Source organism: Pelodiscus sinensis, chromosome 2 (assembly GCF_052426305.1).
Source record: "Pelodiscus sinensis isolate ZL-2025 chromosome 2, ASM5242630v1, whole genome shotgun sequence".
In the NCBI taxonomy this organism is placed as follows: Eukaryota; Metazoa; Chordata; order Testudines; family Trionychidae; genus Pelodiscus; species Pelodiscus sinensis.
The window spans coordinates 251,434,987-251,454,034 of record NC_143053.1 but is presented as its reverse complement, the minus strand read 5'-3'; the positions used below and the strand labels follow the sequence as shown (position 1 = coordinate 251,454,034).

Below are 19,048 nucleotides of genomic sequence, written 5' to 3'. Positions count from 1 at the left end.
AAGCTCTCCCACAGGGCCTCCTGGATACTGACAGCCCCCCAATGGACTGGCAGCCAGCAGAAAGTGCAGCCAGGCTCACAGCAACGCATCCAAGAGAAGCACCAGAGTGGCCAGGGGCAGCTCTGGCTCCATGTTGCAGAGTGCTGTGGTGTCCCAAGTGAGGGCAACCAGAGCACACAGAGACAAAATGCTTTGCTGTCCCTCATCGAGGTAGCCAAGCAAGCAGGGAAACCTGAGAACCGACTGCCAGGGGGAAGGGAGGGGTCCCTTTAAGCACAGGCCTCAGGAAGCAGCCACACAAACTCCGGACCTGATGCCCTACCGGACCTGGTTCCGGCTGGCCTTAAATGCAATTCAGCGTCCACTCAGTGTGGATGCGCTATTTCGAAATAGCAAAACGCTACTTCAAAATGCATTTTGTGTGTAGACGTGTTATTTCGAAATAACTTATTTCGAATTAACTATTTTGAAATAAGATATTTCAAAATAACACTGTAGTCTAGACATACCCTATCAGTGTTTCTCAACCTTTTTTTTTATAAAGTACTCCTTTTTCAAAAACAAATTATAAGTACCCCCAGTACCTACAGTTTTCAGAGAGACAAAATTTTTTCAACCATTGATCACATTTGTTTAAACAACTTAATCGTAGCCAGGCGGGTAATGAAATTTTTGGTATAAAAAGCACAAAATGAATAGAGTGCTGTAAAACTTAAAAGAAAAATTAAGTTTTCTCTAAGTTTCAGTTGTATTGATCCAGACTTCTCTCGAGTACCCCTGAGGGTACTAGTACCACTGGTTGAGAAACACTGGTGTAGATCATGCCTGACAAGTGTCTGTCTAACCTGCTCTTAAATATTTCCAGAGATGGAGATTCCACAACTCCCCTAGGCAATTTATTCCAGTGTTTAAGCACCCTGACAGGTAGGAAGTTTTAATATATTATGCTCCTCTCTATGGGTTCTGAGTTTGCCTTGGGGAAAACGTGAGTCTCAGATTCGCATCAGTGACAGCAAAGGAAGTCCTTTTTCTTCTTTGGGGCTGGTGCTTGGAAAGGGGCTTCATATTCTTAAAGTTTCTCTTCCAAACAGTGACCCCGTACAGTATGTGCAAAGTGAAAATAACAGTTGTGACGCAAATGAGATGAGTAATATCTAATTTACAGTGTAAGCTCTTCTGGACAGGAGGAAATATTCTATTCTTTCCAGAAAGTGCCTGGCACTCAAATGGCATTTCAGCATGAAATAAATGCTGTAATGTATCGGGTCAGTATACTTTACATGAAAATGCAAACTGCCATTTGATTTGTTAGGAGCAGTGCAAATTATAAGATTCCCCTTCCCTCTCCCCCTGTCCTTTTGCTTATCTGATGACAGGTATAAAGGATCAGGTTGAGTTTCATCTTGTGTCTTTTCCTCCTCAGGGCTATTCAGAAATAGGTAGTTGAGGGTGATGCTCAAGGGGACTTCAGAATACATTTTAACTGCCCCTCCCCCCCGCACACACAGACAGAGAGACACATAACTTAGTTCTCTCCAAGGATAGCATATTGCAGTGTATGCTGAAGACTTAGGTAGATTTGATCATGAAAATGTTGCCGGCAAGGCTGTCTCTTTAGGGAGTTGCTGGCCCGGTGTTGTTTTGTCAGCACTGAAAAGGCTATTTACTTCAGCTGGTGGGGAAAATCATTCCTCAAAACCTTTATGCAGCTACCCCTGGTTTTGCAACCGAAAGGAGAATTTTTCACAAAAATTTTCATTTTGGCCAAAGGGGGTTTTGACAGACAAATGAAATTGTTGAGGTTAGACAGCTGAGAACAACTGCTTTTTATTTTCCCCCTCCCTTTCTCTTGTTTGCTTTTGCCATTTTGTGGGAACAAGTGTGAGGAAGAAAAAAATGAAAGAACTGGGGGAGAAATATCCCATACTGAAAATGTCCCATTTGTCAAAAAAACTTAAAAATTCATGGAAAAATTGGGACAAAAGGAGAAATCTCCTAATCAAGTAAAGACTTTTTCAATTAAAAATCCTTCTGCGGGTTCATTTTAATACTGCATTCCTGCTACCCACTAGCATGGATGGGTGTCTTCTTTCTGACTGCAGCTCACAGAGTAGTAATCTGGTATGTATTTGTTGTGGGAATCACAAAACTCATCCCATTGATTTCAGTGGGTGTATTCATGTGCTTAAAACTCGGTCTATGTCTTCGGAGTCAGGCCCTAGCCGATTTTATTCTTACAATACCCTGAGATAGAGAGAAATGTACATAGAGCAAGAGCAAGTTAAAACTGGACTTAGAATTAGGCGGCTTCCAGCCCTGTGTTCAGATCACCAAGTTCCAACTCTTTCAAAACTTTATCAATTCAAATAAGAGTTGGAAGGATCAGGCCCTTTGCTTGCAAAGTGCTTCAGTGACACCGAATATTATTTTCACAAGGAAACTTTAACCAGTAGGGAAACCAGTCTGACCTTAATCCTGGCTTCTAAACATCAAAGTAATTTCACCGTTTCATTTCCTGTCGGAATTGTGACTTTGTCATTCCAAAGTGTCCCATGCCTTTCACATCGTGGCTGGCTTTAAGTTATGAAGATTTAAACAGTATAAGCCAGGCAATACTGAATCCTATTGAAGTTCTGCAGAAAAGTTCTGTTGGGCCAGATCTGTTTAGAAAAAATTGCAAACTGAAACTTCCCGTGTGGGTAGAAGACCTGCATTTTTATGTCTGGACTATATACTTGGCTAATCCATAACTGTAGCCCTTGAGTTATTATTATAACATCATCTTAAAATCAAGAAAAGTAATTACAGTTTCCTAAACTGATTAACGGTTCCTTAATGTCAGTGTTCAGAGACTTGTGCTGATTTAATCATGTTATCTCTTTACCTCCAGAGGAAGTACGCACTCCATTACAAGATTGCTCTCATCATAAACTACCTGGGACACTGTATATCTATAGGAGCACTTATTGTGGCTTTCATGCTCTTCTTGTGCTTGAGGTGAGTTATCTATTCATAGTTCATTTTTCCTTGGTGTGTGATTACATCATATTAATCAGTCCCTGGGATAATAGTCTCTGGATCGTATACGGTCCTATGTGCATCTAATTCTTCCCACTGTGAATGCAGTTTCCACTGATTAGTGTGCGTAGAACGCATCAGTGATGTGCTATAGCGCTGAGGGCTAAGAGCCCTGTTTGTATTCAGAAACACAACTTAATGATTTAATGCCAAGGCAGAGAACCTGTGGATGCAAAGAACACTTGATAAGGGAATGATACGTGAGCTGGTATTCGAGTGGGTCAGTTGACCAATTGGCACGCCAGGGCATAGAAGTGAGGTGTGTTACATACTAGCTGATGCAAAGCCCATTCAGGTTGGTGGGCGTCTTCCCATTGAGTCCGGTAGGTTTTGGATCAGACTTTCCCTGTTCCATTGTTCCTGTTAGATGGGATGAGCATGCTAAATGTTCAGGATTATGCCATCCCCAGGGACTGACCTGCAAAGAATAAACCTCGACCCTAGATTTCAGCTTCCCTTGGCGCTTGCACGCTCAGAGGAAGCGCTACACGTTGGTGCTTGAGAGAGTGATGCAGGAGCCCACCTGTGAGACAGAGAAGAGCCTCCCACTCGAGATCTGGAACTGGGTGAATTCTCTGTTTTGGTCACTGTCCTTTGAGGAGAACCATTGCTGGCAGAATCCCTGTTAATTTCTGCTCAGTCCCTCCACCAGCCTGGCCAGCTCTCCGAATGTGAGTGCGTCTAATCCTCTGCATGCGATCAGGAGATGCATACGCAAACTGGGCATGAGCCAAAGAACTCAGTGGCGTCTTTCCATTGACGTCAGTGGAGCGAGCCCATTGTTTACATTGTGGCAGCTATTGACTTCCTCCACCTTTTACGGTGCTCAGAAATTTTAAATAGGGACCGTGTATAAACTGAATAAGGGCCTCTCTTCTGTGAACGTAAGAACGTAAGAATGGCCACACTGAATCAGACCAAAGGTACATCCAGCCCGGTATCCTGTCTGCCAACAGTGACCAATACCAGATGCCCCAGAAGGAGGGAACACAACAGGTAATCCTCACGAGAGCCCTCCCTGTCCTCTACCTCCAGAGAAATAAAGGCTAGGGACACCATTCCTACCCATTCTGGCTAATAGCCACTGATGGACCTAATCTCTATGAATCTATCTAGCTTTTTTTTTAACCCTGTTAAAGTACTAGCCTTCACCGCATCCTCTGGCAAGGAGTTCCACAGGTTGACTGTGCGCTAAGTGAAGAAAATCTTCCTTTTGTTTGTTTTAAACCTGCTGCCTATTAATTCCTTTGGTGACCACTAGTTCTTATATTGTGGGAATAAGTAAATAACTTTTTCTTATTCACTTTTTCCACACCAGTCATAATTTTATAGACCTCAGTCATATCCCCCCTTAGTCGCCTCTCTTCTAAACTGAGAAGTCCACTCCTTTTTAATCTCTCTTCATATGGGACCCGTTCCAAATCCGTTCCAAAGGTTCTTCTACCTCTATCATCACTGGCCAACCAGGGCCCAAAAGTAAGGGGAAGTGAGTCACTAAAATTAGTTACAAGCTCTCCTGTATGGGAGCAAAAGAGGTTTCCACCATGAGATCAAGGCCTGGGAAAGGATATGGGACTGCTGGGAGAACATGGTGCAGTGGGAGAAATATTTGAAAATAATGACCGGTTGATGTTACATCATGAACTGTTTTCAACTGTAAGCCACAGTTGTGTGCATTTTGGTTGGGGATGGGAATGGCGGGGGGGTTTCATGAAGATAGTGGGAATGAATATTGCTGCAGAATTTGGCCCATCATATGGTGGACTCGTAATTTAGGTCTTTGAACCATTCTATAAAGAGCAATGACTCTGTCAGTCAGGGAAAAAAGGGAGGAGGGGTTGCCTTGTATATTAAAAATGTACGCACTTGGACAGAAGTGGAGATGAACGTAGGAGATAGCTATGTAGAGAGTCTCTGGGTTAAGCTAAAAGGGGTAAAAAATGAGGGTGATATCATGCTAGGAGTCTACTACAGGCCACCTAGCCAGGTGGAAGAGGTGGATGAGGCCTTTTTTAAACAATTAACAAAACTATCCAAAGCCCAAGATTTGGTGGTGATGGGGGACTTCAACTATCCAGACATATGTTGGGAAACTAACACAGCGGGGCACAGGCTATCCAATAAGTTTCTGGACTGCATTGGAGACAACTTTCTGTTTCAGAAGGTTGAAAAAGCTACCAGAAGAGAAGCTGTTCTGGATTTGATTTTAACAAATAGGGAGGAACTAGTTGAGAACTTGAAAGTGGAAGACAGTATGGCGGACAGTGATCATGAAATAATAGAGTTCATGATCTTAAGGAAAGGTAGAAGGGAGACCAGCACAATTGAGGTAATGGATTTCAGAAAGGCAGATTTTGATAAGCTCAGAGAACTTGTAGGTAAGGTCCCATGGGAAGCAAGACTGAAGGGAAAAACAACTGAGGAGAGTTGGAAGTATTTCAAAGGGACGTTGTTAAGGGCCCAAAAGCAAACAATTCCGCTGTGTAGGAAAGATAGAAAATATGGCAAAAGACCAGCTTGGCTTAACAAGGAGATCTTGCATGATCTCAAAATAAAAAAGGAGTCCTATAAAAAATGGAAACTAGGACAAATAACAAAGGATGAATATAAGCAAGCAACACGGGAATGCAGGGGCAAGATTAGAAAGGCAAAGGCACAAAATGAGATCAAACTAGCTACAGGCATAAAGGGAAACAAGAAGACCTTTTATAAATACATTAGAAGCAAGAGGAAGACCAAGGACAGGGAAGGCCCACTGCTCAGTGAGGAGGGAGAAGCAGTAACAGGAAACTTGGAAATGGCGGAGATGCTCAATGACTTCTTTGTTTCGGTCTTCACCGAGAAGTCTGGAGGTGTGCCTAACGTAGTGAATACAAGCAGAGAGAGGGTAAGTTTAGAAGATAGGATACACAAAGAACAAGTTAAAAATCACTTAGGAAAGTTAGATGTTAGCAAGTCACCAGGTCCTGATGAAATGCATCCGAGGATACTCAAGGAGCTGATAGAGGAGGTATCTGAGCCTTTAGATATCATCTTTGAAAAATCATGGAAGACAGGGGAGATTCCAGAAGACTGGAAAAGGGCAAATATTGTGCCCATCTATAAAAAGGGGATAAGAACAACCCAGGAAACTACAGACCGGTCAGTTTAACGTCTGTCCCAGGGAAGATAATGGAGCAGGTAATTAAGGAAATCCTATGCAAACACTTGGAAGGTAATAAAGTGATAGGGAATAGCCAGCATGGGTTTGTGAAGAACAAGTCATGCCAAACTAATCTGATAGCTTTCTTTGATAGGATAACGAGCCTTGTGGATAAGGGAGAAGCGGTGGATGTCATATACCTAGACTTTAGTAAGGCATTTGATACGGTCTCGCATGATATTCTTATTGATAAACTAGGCAAATATAACTTAGATAGGGCCACGATAAGGTGGGTGCATAATTGGCTGGATAACCGTAGTCAGAGAGTTGTTGTTAACGGTGCTAAATCCTGCTGGAAAGGGATAACAAGTGGAGTTCCGCAAGGGTCTGTTTTAGGACCCATATTGTTCAATATCTTCATCAATGATGTAGATATTGGGATAGAGAGTACGCTTATTAAATTTGCAGATGATACCAAACTGGATGAGGTTGCAACTTCTTTGGAGGATAGGGACATAATTCAAAATGACCTTAGCAAGTTAGAGAAATGGTCAGAGGTAAACAGGATGAAGTTTAATAAAGAGAAATGCAAAGTGCTCCACTTAGGAAGGAACAATCAGTTCCATACATACAAGATGGGAAGCGACTGTCTAGGAAGGAGCATGGCGGAAAGGGATCTAGGGGTCATAGTGGACCACAAGTTAAATATGAGTCAACAGTGTGATGCTGTTGCAAAAAAAGCAAATATGATTCTAGGTTGTATCAGCAGGTGTGTTGTAAGCAAAACTTTTGGTGTCATTCTGCCGCTCTACTCTGCACTAGTTAAGCCTCAGCTGGAGTACTGTATCCAGTTCTGGGCCACATTTCAAGAAAGATGTAGAGAAATTGGAAAGGGTACAGAGAAGAGCGACAAGAATGATTAAAGGTCTAGAGAACATGACCTATGAAGCCATGCTTCATGAACTGGGCTTGTTTAGTTTGGAAAAAAGAAGATTAAGGGGGGACATGATAGCGGTTTTCAAATATCTAAACGGGTGTCACAAGGAGGAAGGAGAAAATTTGTTCCTCTTGGTTTCTGAGGACAGGACAAGGAGTAATGGGCTTAAAGTGCAGCAAGGGAGGTTTAGATTGGACATTAGGAAAAAATTCCTAACTGTCAGGGTGGTCAAATATTGGAATAAATTGCCAACGGAGGTGGTGGAATCTCCCTCTCTGGAGATATTTAAGAACAGGTTAGATAGACATCTGTCAGGAATGGTGTAGACGGAGCTTGGTCCTGCCTTGAGGGCGGGGGGCTGGACTCGATGACCTCTCGAGGTCCCTTCCAGTCCTATGATTCTATGATTCTATCTCTACTGCCCCTCCCCAAATTCTCCATGCTTACATAGTGGACAAAAAAAATATTAACATCAGATATATCTGAGAGCGCTCCAAGAATGGATCTGGCATTTCAACCTTCCAGACTCTTTCTTCACTATTTTTATATCACTTATCACCATAACGTCTAGGAACTTTGATTAATTTATATCTAATAAAAGATGCAAATAATTCATTCCCTCTCTGAATCTAAATCTTTTATAAATGCCTAAGTAAATAAGGAAGCTTCAATTAGATAATGCTTTATAAATGTATAATTTGCCAAGCTTCTAATACAGAAGTAACCTAGTTGTTCTCCTCTAAATTAGTTTTCTGCCTTGAATTCAAGCCTTAAGCAAAGCAGTCAATGTCAGAGTTTTGTATTAAAAATGAATGCAGTATTTTAGTGGTTTCTGTGCTATATAGGTTCTTATAACATGTTCCTCACCACAGGATCTGCTACCTTGTAGATGCCTAAAATATGGAATATTAAAGGGTTTTAAAATGATCGTCTATTGTACTCTACAATGCAAACATTGGTCACATTAGTTTCAAAAGTACCACCATTGCCACAGATCCTTTGATCTCAGTGGAGTTGCCCTCAAAGCAGCTAAGTATCTGGTTCATTGTTCACGACCCAGATTCCGTTTGAGCAATAGTTCCTTTTCTTTTTCCCCTGAGACATTTCATGCATTTACCTGGAAAATTAGCTCTACAAGCAAAAGAATTGTGGCTTTTTTCTCTTTTCGTTGTTTTCGGTTTTATTCTAGATGTACGTGGGCATTGATTAAGTAGGGGAAAGAAGGGAATTCAGAGTATTCTTTCATAAATTAGGCAGAACCAAATGCAATGAATAGTAGTAGAACCATCAACCAGAACCTGAGCATTATTAGCTGTTTTTTCTCTTCTCCCCCTTCCCTTTACCTCTCCATGTTTTTAGCTCTGTGACCCTTTTTGCCCTGGCACATCTGCTCCCAAGCCACAGTTGTCATGGACGGGAGGCTCATTCTGCTGAACTTCCTCTCCATCTTCTTATTCCCAGTCTATCAGCTTTTCCTTTGCCCTGGCAAGGCAGGTAGAAGCTGGTAGTGAATTACAAGTCAGTACCATCTGATGACTCTTCATAGGCCTTGTGAAATAGGGCAGGGACTGTCAGTTGAGTACCCAATGAACCAGCTGTCCCTAGCAGTGAAGCCAATGATCCAGTGGGCAAAGAGATTAAACTACTCTCTCATTACTTAAGGTGGCCTCTCAGGGCATGTCTACACTAGGAAACTATCTCGAAATTAGTAAATTGGGTTTAAGAACTCCCGAAATAATAAAAATCAAAATATTTAAAAAACAGCACATAGTCTAGTAGCACCTTAAAGACTAACAAAACATGTAGATGGTATCATGAGCTTTTGTGGGCAAAACCCACTTCCTCAGATGTCTGGAGTATTAAAAGTCCAGATCCAAGAATAAATAAGGGAAAGGGTGGGGAAGGAAGAGAAAAAAAGGAGAAAAAAGACAGTGAATAGATTGTTCAAGTTACAAGAGGCTGATAAGAACAATTAGCACCTCCACTGTTTGGTTGTTGGGTTGGTCAAGTCATTGGGATGTGGAAGGTAGTGTGTGAGCCAGCTGATGGCTCTGCTCATTCCATTCTGATAAGAATTAAACTTGTAAATGAAGTTTAAGGAGGAGGGATAGCTAAGTGTTTAGCGCATTGGCTTACTAAACCCAGGGTTGTGAGCTCAATCCTTGAGAAGGCCATTTAGAGATTTGGGGCAAAAATTTGTCAGGGATGGTACTTGTTCCTGCTGTGAAGGCAGGGGGCTGGACTTGACTTTTCAAGGTCCCTTCCAGTTCTAGGATATAGGTAATCTCCATTAATTTCTAAAAAAAAAAAAAAGTTAAGTACCAACACTTCCCTGTGTATTTGGCTTCTTTGACTCTCTGAGCCCCAGGGCAATTTTCCCCTTTGCCGTTCCCTCCCCGTTGGTGGGCTTGTATTCTGGGAGCGATTATTACACACCTAACCCATCCCTCTGTAGATACCAATTGTACCGACCTATAATTAAGTGCAGAAGCCATTACAGCTGGCTGAATCCTGTTAGAAGGGGATTTGTGCAAAAAGAAATAGAATTTGTTGGTACACCTCACTTTAGTGTAGGCCAGAAAGGAAAAACTCCTTATTCCCACTCATCAAGATGTGGCTCATAGTATCCTGACCCATGATGGGATGACTCTACTAAGCAGATGATTAAAACGGCCATCACCCCCTCTTCCCCGCTGCACATCCCCTTCCTCCTGGTGAAGTGCGGGGAAAAATCCTGAAGTAGAGTTGCCAGCTTTCTAATTGCATCAAACGCAACACTATAGCCTCCTTGCCCCACCCCCTTCCCCGAGACCACGCCCCTAGACATGCTGACAGTAGCCTCCTGGGTCCCTTTTCACTGGATATTCCAGTTGAAAACCTGGCAATGCTATCCTGAAGTGGCCAGGCTGTGAGAGCAACCTGGGTAGCCCAGAGCTGCAGAGAAGCTGAAGCAGGAGCTGTGTGGAGAGCTGGTAGCTGGAGAGAAGCTGAATTCCAAGCAGAATCTGCAGGAACTATATGCAGAGCTGCCTCCGGACCAGTCAGTGACTGCTGGACATGACAACTGGGTGCAAGTTGGGGTAGGACTTGTGGGGCAGGCGCAGTGGCTGTGCAGGGAGCCAGTACAATGGGGCCCCAACGAGAGAGACAATGGAGCCTGGCTTGGAATCCTGAATACTCCTAGTTGTTTGATTAGACACTGGACTGAAGAGGGCACCCAAAGCAGTAGGCCTGAAACGTCCTCTCTCTCCGCTGGACTGCCCGGCGGGCCCACACTGGAGCCACTAGTGCTCACCTGGAGCTGTCACTGTTCTTGCCTCTGTGCCAGGATATGTGCAACTATCCCTTAGCTATCAAATGACCCTCTCCCTTAGCCATGTTTCTGAGTGGCTTTTGGGGACCCAGCAGAACTATCAGATACAGTGTGTGACTTCATGTGGTGGTATGCTTAGCATGTTACTGGCACCTAAGGGGGGTGTCAACCATTACAATGGAATTGAATTCTCTTGTGGTCTGTCACATTCCAATCTCTGTAGCTTTCTTTCTTTCTTTTCTTCAGCATCCGAGGAAGTGAGTTGTAGCTCACTAAAGCTTATCCTGTAATACCCTAATAAATCTGTTAGTCTTTAAAGTGCCACCAGACTTCTTGTAATTCACTGAGCCCACTGACAAGGGAGCGTGAAGTCTGCTCTGGAGGCTTAGCTGAGAGTCAGTTGGCTTTTAGCTCATGCTGGAGCAGCGCATGGTTTTAGCCCCTGAGGTCACAGGTTCAATCCCTCCTGCAGACGATGTGGGCCTGTGGACTTTACAGTTGTATGATGCTTCTCTTCCTGTAATACTTGGGTGCGGTGTGAACTTGCAGCACAGCAGCTGTCAATGAGAATTATTAGCACTGATCAACACAATGGCCACTGACACCGGAGGGCCAGGAACCAATGTGGCTACAACTTTGGCTCTCGGGAAAGTCTGCCTTGTTTCTGTGCCACGTTTGGGTGGTAAAAATCTGGGCATTTTTAGAACTCTAGGTGGCAAAGGGAAACACGAGCTCACTTTTTCCATGAGTCAGGCTCCAGGGCTATGTCTACACTGCAGAGTTTAGACATAGTCCTGGAGCGTCCACACTACAAGCCCATTCTTGTGCAGGAAAAAGTACAGTAAAGCGTAAGAACACAGGACTTTTTGCACAAGAGTTATTCCTCTTTCCACGAGGAGTAAGCCTTTTTTGCGCAAGAGCTCTTGCACAAAAAGGCATGTGTGGATGGGTTTCTTGCAAAAGAAACCCCTATGGCTAAAATGGCCATCAGAGGTTTCTTGAGCAAGAGAGCGTCCACACTGCCATGGACACTCTTGCGCAAAAGCATATGCCAGTGTGGACGCGCTCTTGCACAAGAACTTTTTGCAGAAAATCTATACTGCAAAAAGTTCTTGCATAAGAAGCCTGCAGTGTAGATGTAGCCTAGGTGTTTACAAGGAAATGAGCAAAGTCTGAATGTGCTCCTTGCTGTGGAACTGCAGCCAGGTTTGCTGAGGGGGAGGGGGACAAAGGAGGCAATTTCCCCAGGGCCCGACCATTCAAAGGGTACGTCTAGATTACATGCCGACAGAGGCATGTAAAATAGGCTACCCGACATAGTCAATGAAGTGGGGATTTAAATATCCCCGGCTTCATTCAAATAAAAATGGCCGCCGCACTGTGCCGGCTCAGCTGATCGTCGGCACAGCGCATGAGTCAAGATGCGGATTGGTCGACAAAGGAAGCCTTCGTCAACCGCTCCCTTATGCCTCCCGAAACGAGGTTTACAGGAGCAGTGGACAAAGGCTTCCCTTGTCGCTGTGCCGTCACAGTACATCTAGATGTACCCAAGGGGGCCCGGAGGTCCTGGCCATCGCAGCCAGTGTGGCAGTGATGGCAGACAATGCCCAGGGCCCCTTTGAACCGCTGAAAGAGCACCAGAGTGCTGCTTTGTGTGGCTGTGAGGACCGGGGGTGGGTCAGTACCATGTTCTGGGCAGCACTCGGGGCCGATTATTCTTGGGCCTGCCCTTTCTAGGGGTGCAGAGCCAGCCCCCCACCTTGCCCAGGGGCCCGCAATGGCTGCCGGCCTCGCTGAATGCAGCCTTACAGCGTTTTCCTGGAGCCCGCCCTTCGTGCTGTGGTGATGATTTGAAGGGGAGGGAGGCAAGGTCTTGCGCAAGAAGCTGCCAGTGGAAACGTAGCCATGCATATATCTAGCTTCACACACAAGAATGATGCGTACACCAAAATAAAATATACAGCCCCAGTGGATTAAGACATTAAGGTTGATAGGTTACATGAGGCAGTTTGTCCAAAGCATCTTTGAGTTATGCATATTTGTGTCCATAAGTCCATTTCATAAAGCATGGGGGGTCCGTCATATTGAGTATTTATGAAAAGAGTGAATATTGTCAAACCTGGGTCCCTAAAATTAGACAGTTATGTAGAAAAGCCCTGGTTGGCTTTTTCCTTAGAGAAGTTGAGTGCTTTCAGCTCTTACTGACTTCAGTGTAGATGTAGATGTTCAGGTATACACTCACAGGCTACGTCTACACTGGCCCCTTTTCCGGAAGGGGCATGTAAATTTCATGAGTCGTAGTAGGGAAATGCGCGGGGGATTTAAATATACCCCACGGCATTTAAATAAAAATGTCCGCCGCTTTTTTCCGGCTTTTAGAAAAGCCGGAAAAGAGCGTCTACACTGGCCCCGATCCTCCAGAAAAAGCGCCCTTCAAAGTAGGAATAAGAGCCTCCGGAAAAGGGCGCTTTTTCCGGAGGATCGGGGCCAGTGTAGACACTCTTTTCCGGCTTTTCTAAAAGCCGGAAAAAAGCGGCGGACATTTTTATTTAAATGCCGCGGGGTATATTTAAATCCCCCGCGGATTTCCCTACTACGACTCATGAAATTTACATGCCCCTTCCGGAAAAGGGGCCAGTGTAGACGTAGCCACAGTGTTTTATTGTATCTAATCTAATTGTAGGGTTTTAGCCTGCCACTCATCAGCATAGCATCTGGATGCCTTCCAAGTAAAATCAAGAGCAATTGCAAAGTCCCTGGTGGACTCTACAGTATCTCTGACACTGACACTTCTTGCTGTATGGAGTTAAAAAAAATCTACTGAGGGTATTTATTAGCTTGATTTATTTGTATTACTGTTTAAAATGAATTTTGCAAGGAGTGTTTGGATAGCTGGGGGTCTCAGTGTGGAGAATGACCTTGTACAGATCTCTTCTATCAGCTTTTAAAATTCTGCTGTATTGTTAGTAGAACTCATAAGACAGATGACACATGCAAGAATTTTCTGGTATGTATATAAAAATATGAGCTAATATAATATAATTAGTGATGTTCTTATTGAGAGCAAAAGGCATAATCTGTGCAATCACTGCTCTGGCATGAAATTAACGTTCTCGAATCCACTTCTGCATAGAACGATGAGAGGATAATGAAGCAGCGCCGTGTCATGCACTCAGATGCAGCACATTAAAGAAGTCATGGGAGAAAACCAGCCTCCATGTTAGAAGACAGCATGTGGTTCTGTATTTCCAGCTTTACAGCTTGTCTATTACAGCTTTATAAATCATACTTTTTTAAAAAACATGGTAATGGATGCTTCCTGGACTGGTAACTGCAGTGTATGGCAACGGTGTAATGTATTAGCTAAGTCTGTTGCAGTGCATCCATTAACACTGCCTATCTGACTCTGACACATTCAAGGGCCTTACACACTCCATGGCTCCTTGGAAGTGATATTGGTACTTTGTAGTTGCCTAGATTCTGCTCAGTTGAGTTGCATAGGCCGGCTCCATGCTGCCGGTTTGCTTTGAATAGATCATGGTCCCGATTCAGCAATCAGCATAAGCAGCTGCTTGAGTCCTTTCCTATTCAGCAAGCAACGTACATGCCTGCTGGAGCGCTTTGCCGAGCTGGGGCTGTGTTCCCAGTCTGACTGCTCATGTGGAGGCTTGTAAACGTATTTTCTTTGAATTTCCCATTGTAAAAATCCATCTGTTTAGGAACTGCCATGTTCCTCTGTTGGACTATTTTTGGAACATGCTTAAACTATAGAGATGCTTTCAAAGGCAATTTAACCCTTTAGTTTCCAAAGAGCAGAAACCCTCCATGTATAACCATCCCCAACTGTATGTCCTGCTGAATTCCTTATTGTTCACTGTCCACCTGGCTGTCCATCTTTCTAATGCATTCCTTATTGTTCACCGCCCACTGTCCATCTTTCTAATTCATCCATAGCTATGTGCTCTCACTGGCTGGCATAGTGAGCCAGTAGCGCTTCTGGGTCTCCTTGCCTGTCCTCTTAGCTTGTGACCGATTCCTCCACACATGCTTCAGTGTGGGATACTAGTTCCTCCCTGTTTGTGAGCAGGAGGTCAAGCTGCGCATGGCCCCTGGTCGGTTCCTTCAGCACTTGTACCAGGAAATTACCCACAACATTCTCCAAAAACTTCCTGGATTGTCTGTGTGCTGCTGTATTGTTCCCCCAACAGATGTCAGGTTGATTAAAGTCCCCCAGGAGAACCAGGACCTGTGATCAGGAAGCTTCTCTTAGTTTTCTGAAGAAAGCCTCATCCACCTGATCTGGTGGTTTATAGCAGACACCAACCACAACATCACCTCTGTTGCTCCTGCCTTTAAGCTTAACCCGAAGACTCTCAGCAGGTTTTTCTCCCTCTAGGTACTGGAGCTCTGAGCAATCATACTGCTCTCTTACATACAGTGCCACTCCTCCACCTCCCGCCCCCAGCCTGTCCTTCCTGAACAGTTTATACCCGTCCATGACAATGTTATAGTGATGTGAGTCATCCCACCAAGTCTCTGTTTTTCCAATCAAATCATAGTTCTTAGACTGTGCCAGGACTTCTAATTCTTCCTGCTTGTTTCCAAGGCTTCTTGCATTCGTGTACAGACACCTTGGATATCTAGCTGATTGCCCTACATTCTTCGTACAGATGGAGTCCTGCTCTGTTGCACCTTCCTCCTTGTGTTTCTTCCCAGTATCCCACTTCCCTCAGGGCTTAGGTCACTGTCCCCTGACAAACCTAGTTTAAAGCCGCCTCACTAGGTTTGCAAGCCTGCCCGCGAAGATGCTCTTCCCTCTTTTCGTTAGGTGGATCCCGTCACTTCCTAGCAAATCCTTGTGCCCAGGACAACATTCTGTGGTGGAAGAAACCAAAGCCCTCTCTCCGACACCACCTGCGCAACCACGCATTTACTTCCAAAATTCGACGATCCCTATCTGAGTCTTTCCCTTCCACAGGGAGGAGGGACGAGAACACCACTTGTGCCTCAAACTCCTTGATCCTTCTTTCCAGTGCTATATAATCTGCTGTGACCATGTCGTGAGTCAGCGTGGCCTCCTGCTGACCTGGATGAGGAAACTCTCCCAAAGACCCCCTCCTGGGCGGTGCCAGAACCACCCAGCCCCACCCACAGGAAACAGAAAGATGGGGCTGGAGGTTTAAAGAGACGAGCCCCAGCAATTTAAAGGGCTGGAGGTCGTTGTTGCAGTAGCAGCAACAGCAGCCAAGATTTCCAGGCCCTTTTGAATCACTGGGCCCGAGGGCAACTGCCACCCCACCATTGGCAGGCCTGAACAATCTTAAAAGAGTAAGATTTAAACTCATGGTTAAATAACCAAACTATGAAAGCAGAATTTAAAAGCTCAGTACCTCACTTTTGTGTAGCACTTTGCAGCACTAGGTCTCAAGCCTGGTAAGGAGCATTATCTACATCAGTGTTTCTTAAATTGTGTTCCATGGTCCACTTGTGTGCTGCAAGGCAGTCGGAGGTGTGCCGCGGAGAACAACAGAATTCAAAATGGCCGCCTTTAAAGGAGCAGGCAACTTTTTTTTCCTCAATAACTATAACTTTCCCCCCAACCTTCCCCCTCCCCCCGACCTTTTTATTTTTTGCTCAACCAAAATCCTTGGTGTTCTTTGTAAAAAAAAAAATATTGTTTGGTGTTCCTCGGTCTTAAAAAGTTTAAGAAACACTGATCTACATTATACAAGTGGGGAAACTGAGGCCCAGGGGGTAACATAACTTCCTGAAGCTCATCCAACATTGAATCCCAGAATAGATTGCAGGTGCCCTAGACCTAGTTTTAGGACCTATTCATTAGGCCACCCTGCCTTCCCAGTATTCAGATGTTACACTACCTACTAGCAGCAGTGCAAGCTGCCTCCTGTGTACTGCTCCTTCTTGTCCTTTCTCCCCTAGTGTGCTCGTGATCACCCTGGATGATCAGATCACTCATTCAAGGACAGCGTCTTAATTTGCTTTATACTGGCTTGTGATTTAAGCTTCCCGTCTCTGGGAAAGTAAATACCCCCTTTACTAGTTTGTGGGCTGTCTGCAGCTCACTTCCGGATGCACTGCCTTCCTGCTCCCCAGCACCCCCTATGCTGGAATCAGTGGCTGGGGGGGGGATGTAGAAATGAATGAACATCTGCCCCCTTTCACATCCATAATATGCCATACAGCAGAGAGGAACTGGTGGAGAGGATGGCAAATTTTAATGCTGGTATGTTACTTGGCAGGAGGGATAGCTCAGTGGTTTGAGCATTAGCCTGCTAAACCCTAGGGTTGTGAGTTCAATCCTTGTAGAGGCCACTTGGGGCACAAATTTGTCAGGGATGTATGCTTGGTCCTGCTGTGAAGGCAGTGAACTGGACTTGATGACCTTTCAAGGTCCCTTCCAGTTCTAAGAGATAGGCAATCTCCTTAAATTTACTCTTCCCTTGTATACATCCCACTTTTACCCTGCAGGGCAAGAGGAAGGCAGGGGAGAAACTATTGTTGCATCCCGGGGCTACTCCTAGGGCAGACTAGTTTCACGTCATCCCTTGCTCAGGCTAAACAGTGCCGCCCTTCCCAGCCGCACTCTGCACTATTGCGAATAATGAACCTTTACAGTTATGTAGTGTTCCAGTTGCTCTCTTGTGTTGCATTGTTTCTACTGCCGTTTCAAACCCTGGAGTCCCACAGCTGGAGTCTTCCCATACCAAGGTCAAAACAGAGTCCAAACTCTGCATGTGGCAATTAAGGATCCGTGGGACTGCAGGTGAAAGGAGCTCCAGACCAGGCAGTCGAGTGCAGTTCTCCAGGCATGATTTCAAATACCGTAAATAGGAAGTGTCTGGATGCCTGGCCAGTGTGTGTCGCAACGAAACCTGAGCCTTGTTTATTGCGAGGTCTAGTTACATACTGACCCTGGGCTTAATCGGCTCCCACTTCCTTGTTCCTGCACATTAAGCTCTAACATCAGCAATATGCCCATTATTCTCTGCAATAAATCAAGTGTCCAGATCCACTTCCCCTCCCCTGACATTTGGGAATATTTCTGTTCTCCTAGACAACTGGCACCAACACACACGACCATTTGCCTTTCAAACCACCCGGGTGCTTTTCGCATCTGTGTGCCAATCAGGGTACCAGATCACACAGATGGATTAGAACATATGGGCTGTGTCTAGACTGGCCAGTTTTTCCGCAAAATCAGCTGCTTTTCCGGAAAAACTTGCCAGCTGTCTACACTGGCCGCTTGAATTTCCGCAAAAGCACTGACTTCCTACTGTAAGAAATCAGTGCTTTTTGCGGAAATACTATGCTGCTCCCATTTGGGCAAAAGTCCCTTTTGCGCAAAACCTTTGCGCAAAAGGGCCAGTGTAGATAGCTGAGATTTGTTTTCCGCAAAAAAGCCCCAATCGCGAAAATGGCGATCGGGGCGTTTTTGCGGAAAAGCGCATCTAGATTGGCCATGGATGCTTTTCTGCAAAAAGTGCTTTTGCGGAAAAGCGTCCGTGCCAATCTAGACGCTCTTTTCCGCAAATGCTTTTAACAGAAAACTTTTCCATTAAAAGCATTTCTGGAAAATCATGCCAGTGTAGACGTAGCCATGGGCTCTGGGGAAGCACCCGTGTACTGTAGGATGCCTGGACACATGGCAAAGAAAGTAGCCAACCGAAGCAGGTGCTGAGCCTGGGAAAAGGATGGATTCAAGGCAGCCTTCCTCAGCGAGCCTTTCATGGTTTGCCCATTGGCTCTGCAAAGCCTAGAAAAAACAAAAGAGGCCAGAGCTCCATCTGTGAAGTGGCTTTTTTAAATATCGCTGAAGACGTCCACGGGCAGCTGGTAACGTTCGGTGAACGAGAGAGTCCTGCAAAGCGCTGTTTGGTTTCTCCTGCCAAATTTTTCATGGCCGACTTTTCAACAGATGCTTTAATTGGACATCATTATTAATGGAACAGTACATGAATTAATCGGAGGCCACTAGGCGCCATCAGTAAAGTCATTATTTCCAATTAATTCCATGCAGATGAGTCTACTAATTCAACTAGCGTGCTACATCACTGGCACATTAGTATGATTGCTAATTGTAATTATGTGTGTCCTCGTTGCATGGGACTCATTTGAAAGCCAGGGCTTCACCAGCTCCGTATTGAAACCACAAACCTATGGATCCCATGATGGAAGGAACCAGGAATTAATTAAAAGGATACTTTTGTGATACAAATATTATGATGTAAAACCTTTCCAGGGGTCTGATTCTGAGCCATCGGACTTAATGGGAGCTTTCCTGCTGCCCTCAGTGGTTGCAGGATACGCCCTTTACCTGTACAGCAATAGTATAATCCTTTTGTTCCTACCCACCCGCCCTAGTATGCCAAGTAACACTGGGGTTGCCACCGTGGGTTTACTTTTTGCCCATAAAATGTAGGTCAGTTGGAGGTCTTAAATGCTTGATTGTGCCTTTGCAATCAGCCAGTCAGCTACTCTGCCATCAACATGCCTTGCAGATGGCCTGGAATAATTGTGGGGGCGTTATGCTTGCATTTATTTGCAGCCAGGGTTTTGC

At 44.8% G+C, this 19,048-nt stretch overlaps 1 protein-coding gene across 3 annotated transcripts in view; it reads left to right on the top strand.

The window, feature by feature from the left end:
- Positions 1 to 19,048, top strand: part of CRHR2 (corticotropin releasing hormone receptor 2) — a 274,002-nt gene that overhangs the window by 174,267 nt on the left and 80,687 nt on the right. For all 3 annotated transcript variants that reach the window (XM_075922873.2, XM_075922874.2, XM_006120580.5), the window contains one exon: positions 2,891 to 2,997. In XM_075922873.2, the coding sequence (XP_075778988.1) occupies positions 2,891 to 2,997 (107 nt within the window). The remainder of the gene's footprint in view (positions 1 to 2,890; positions 2,998 to 19,048) is intronic.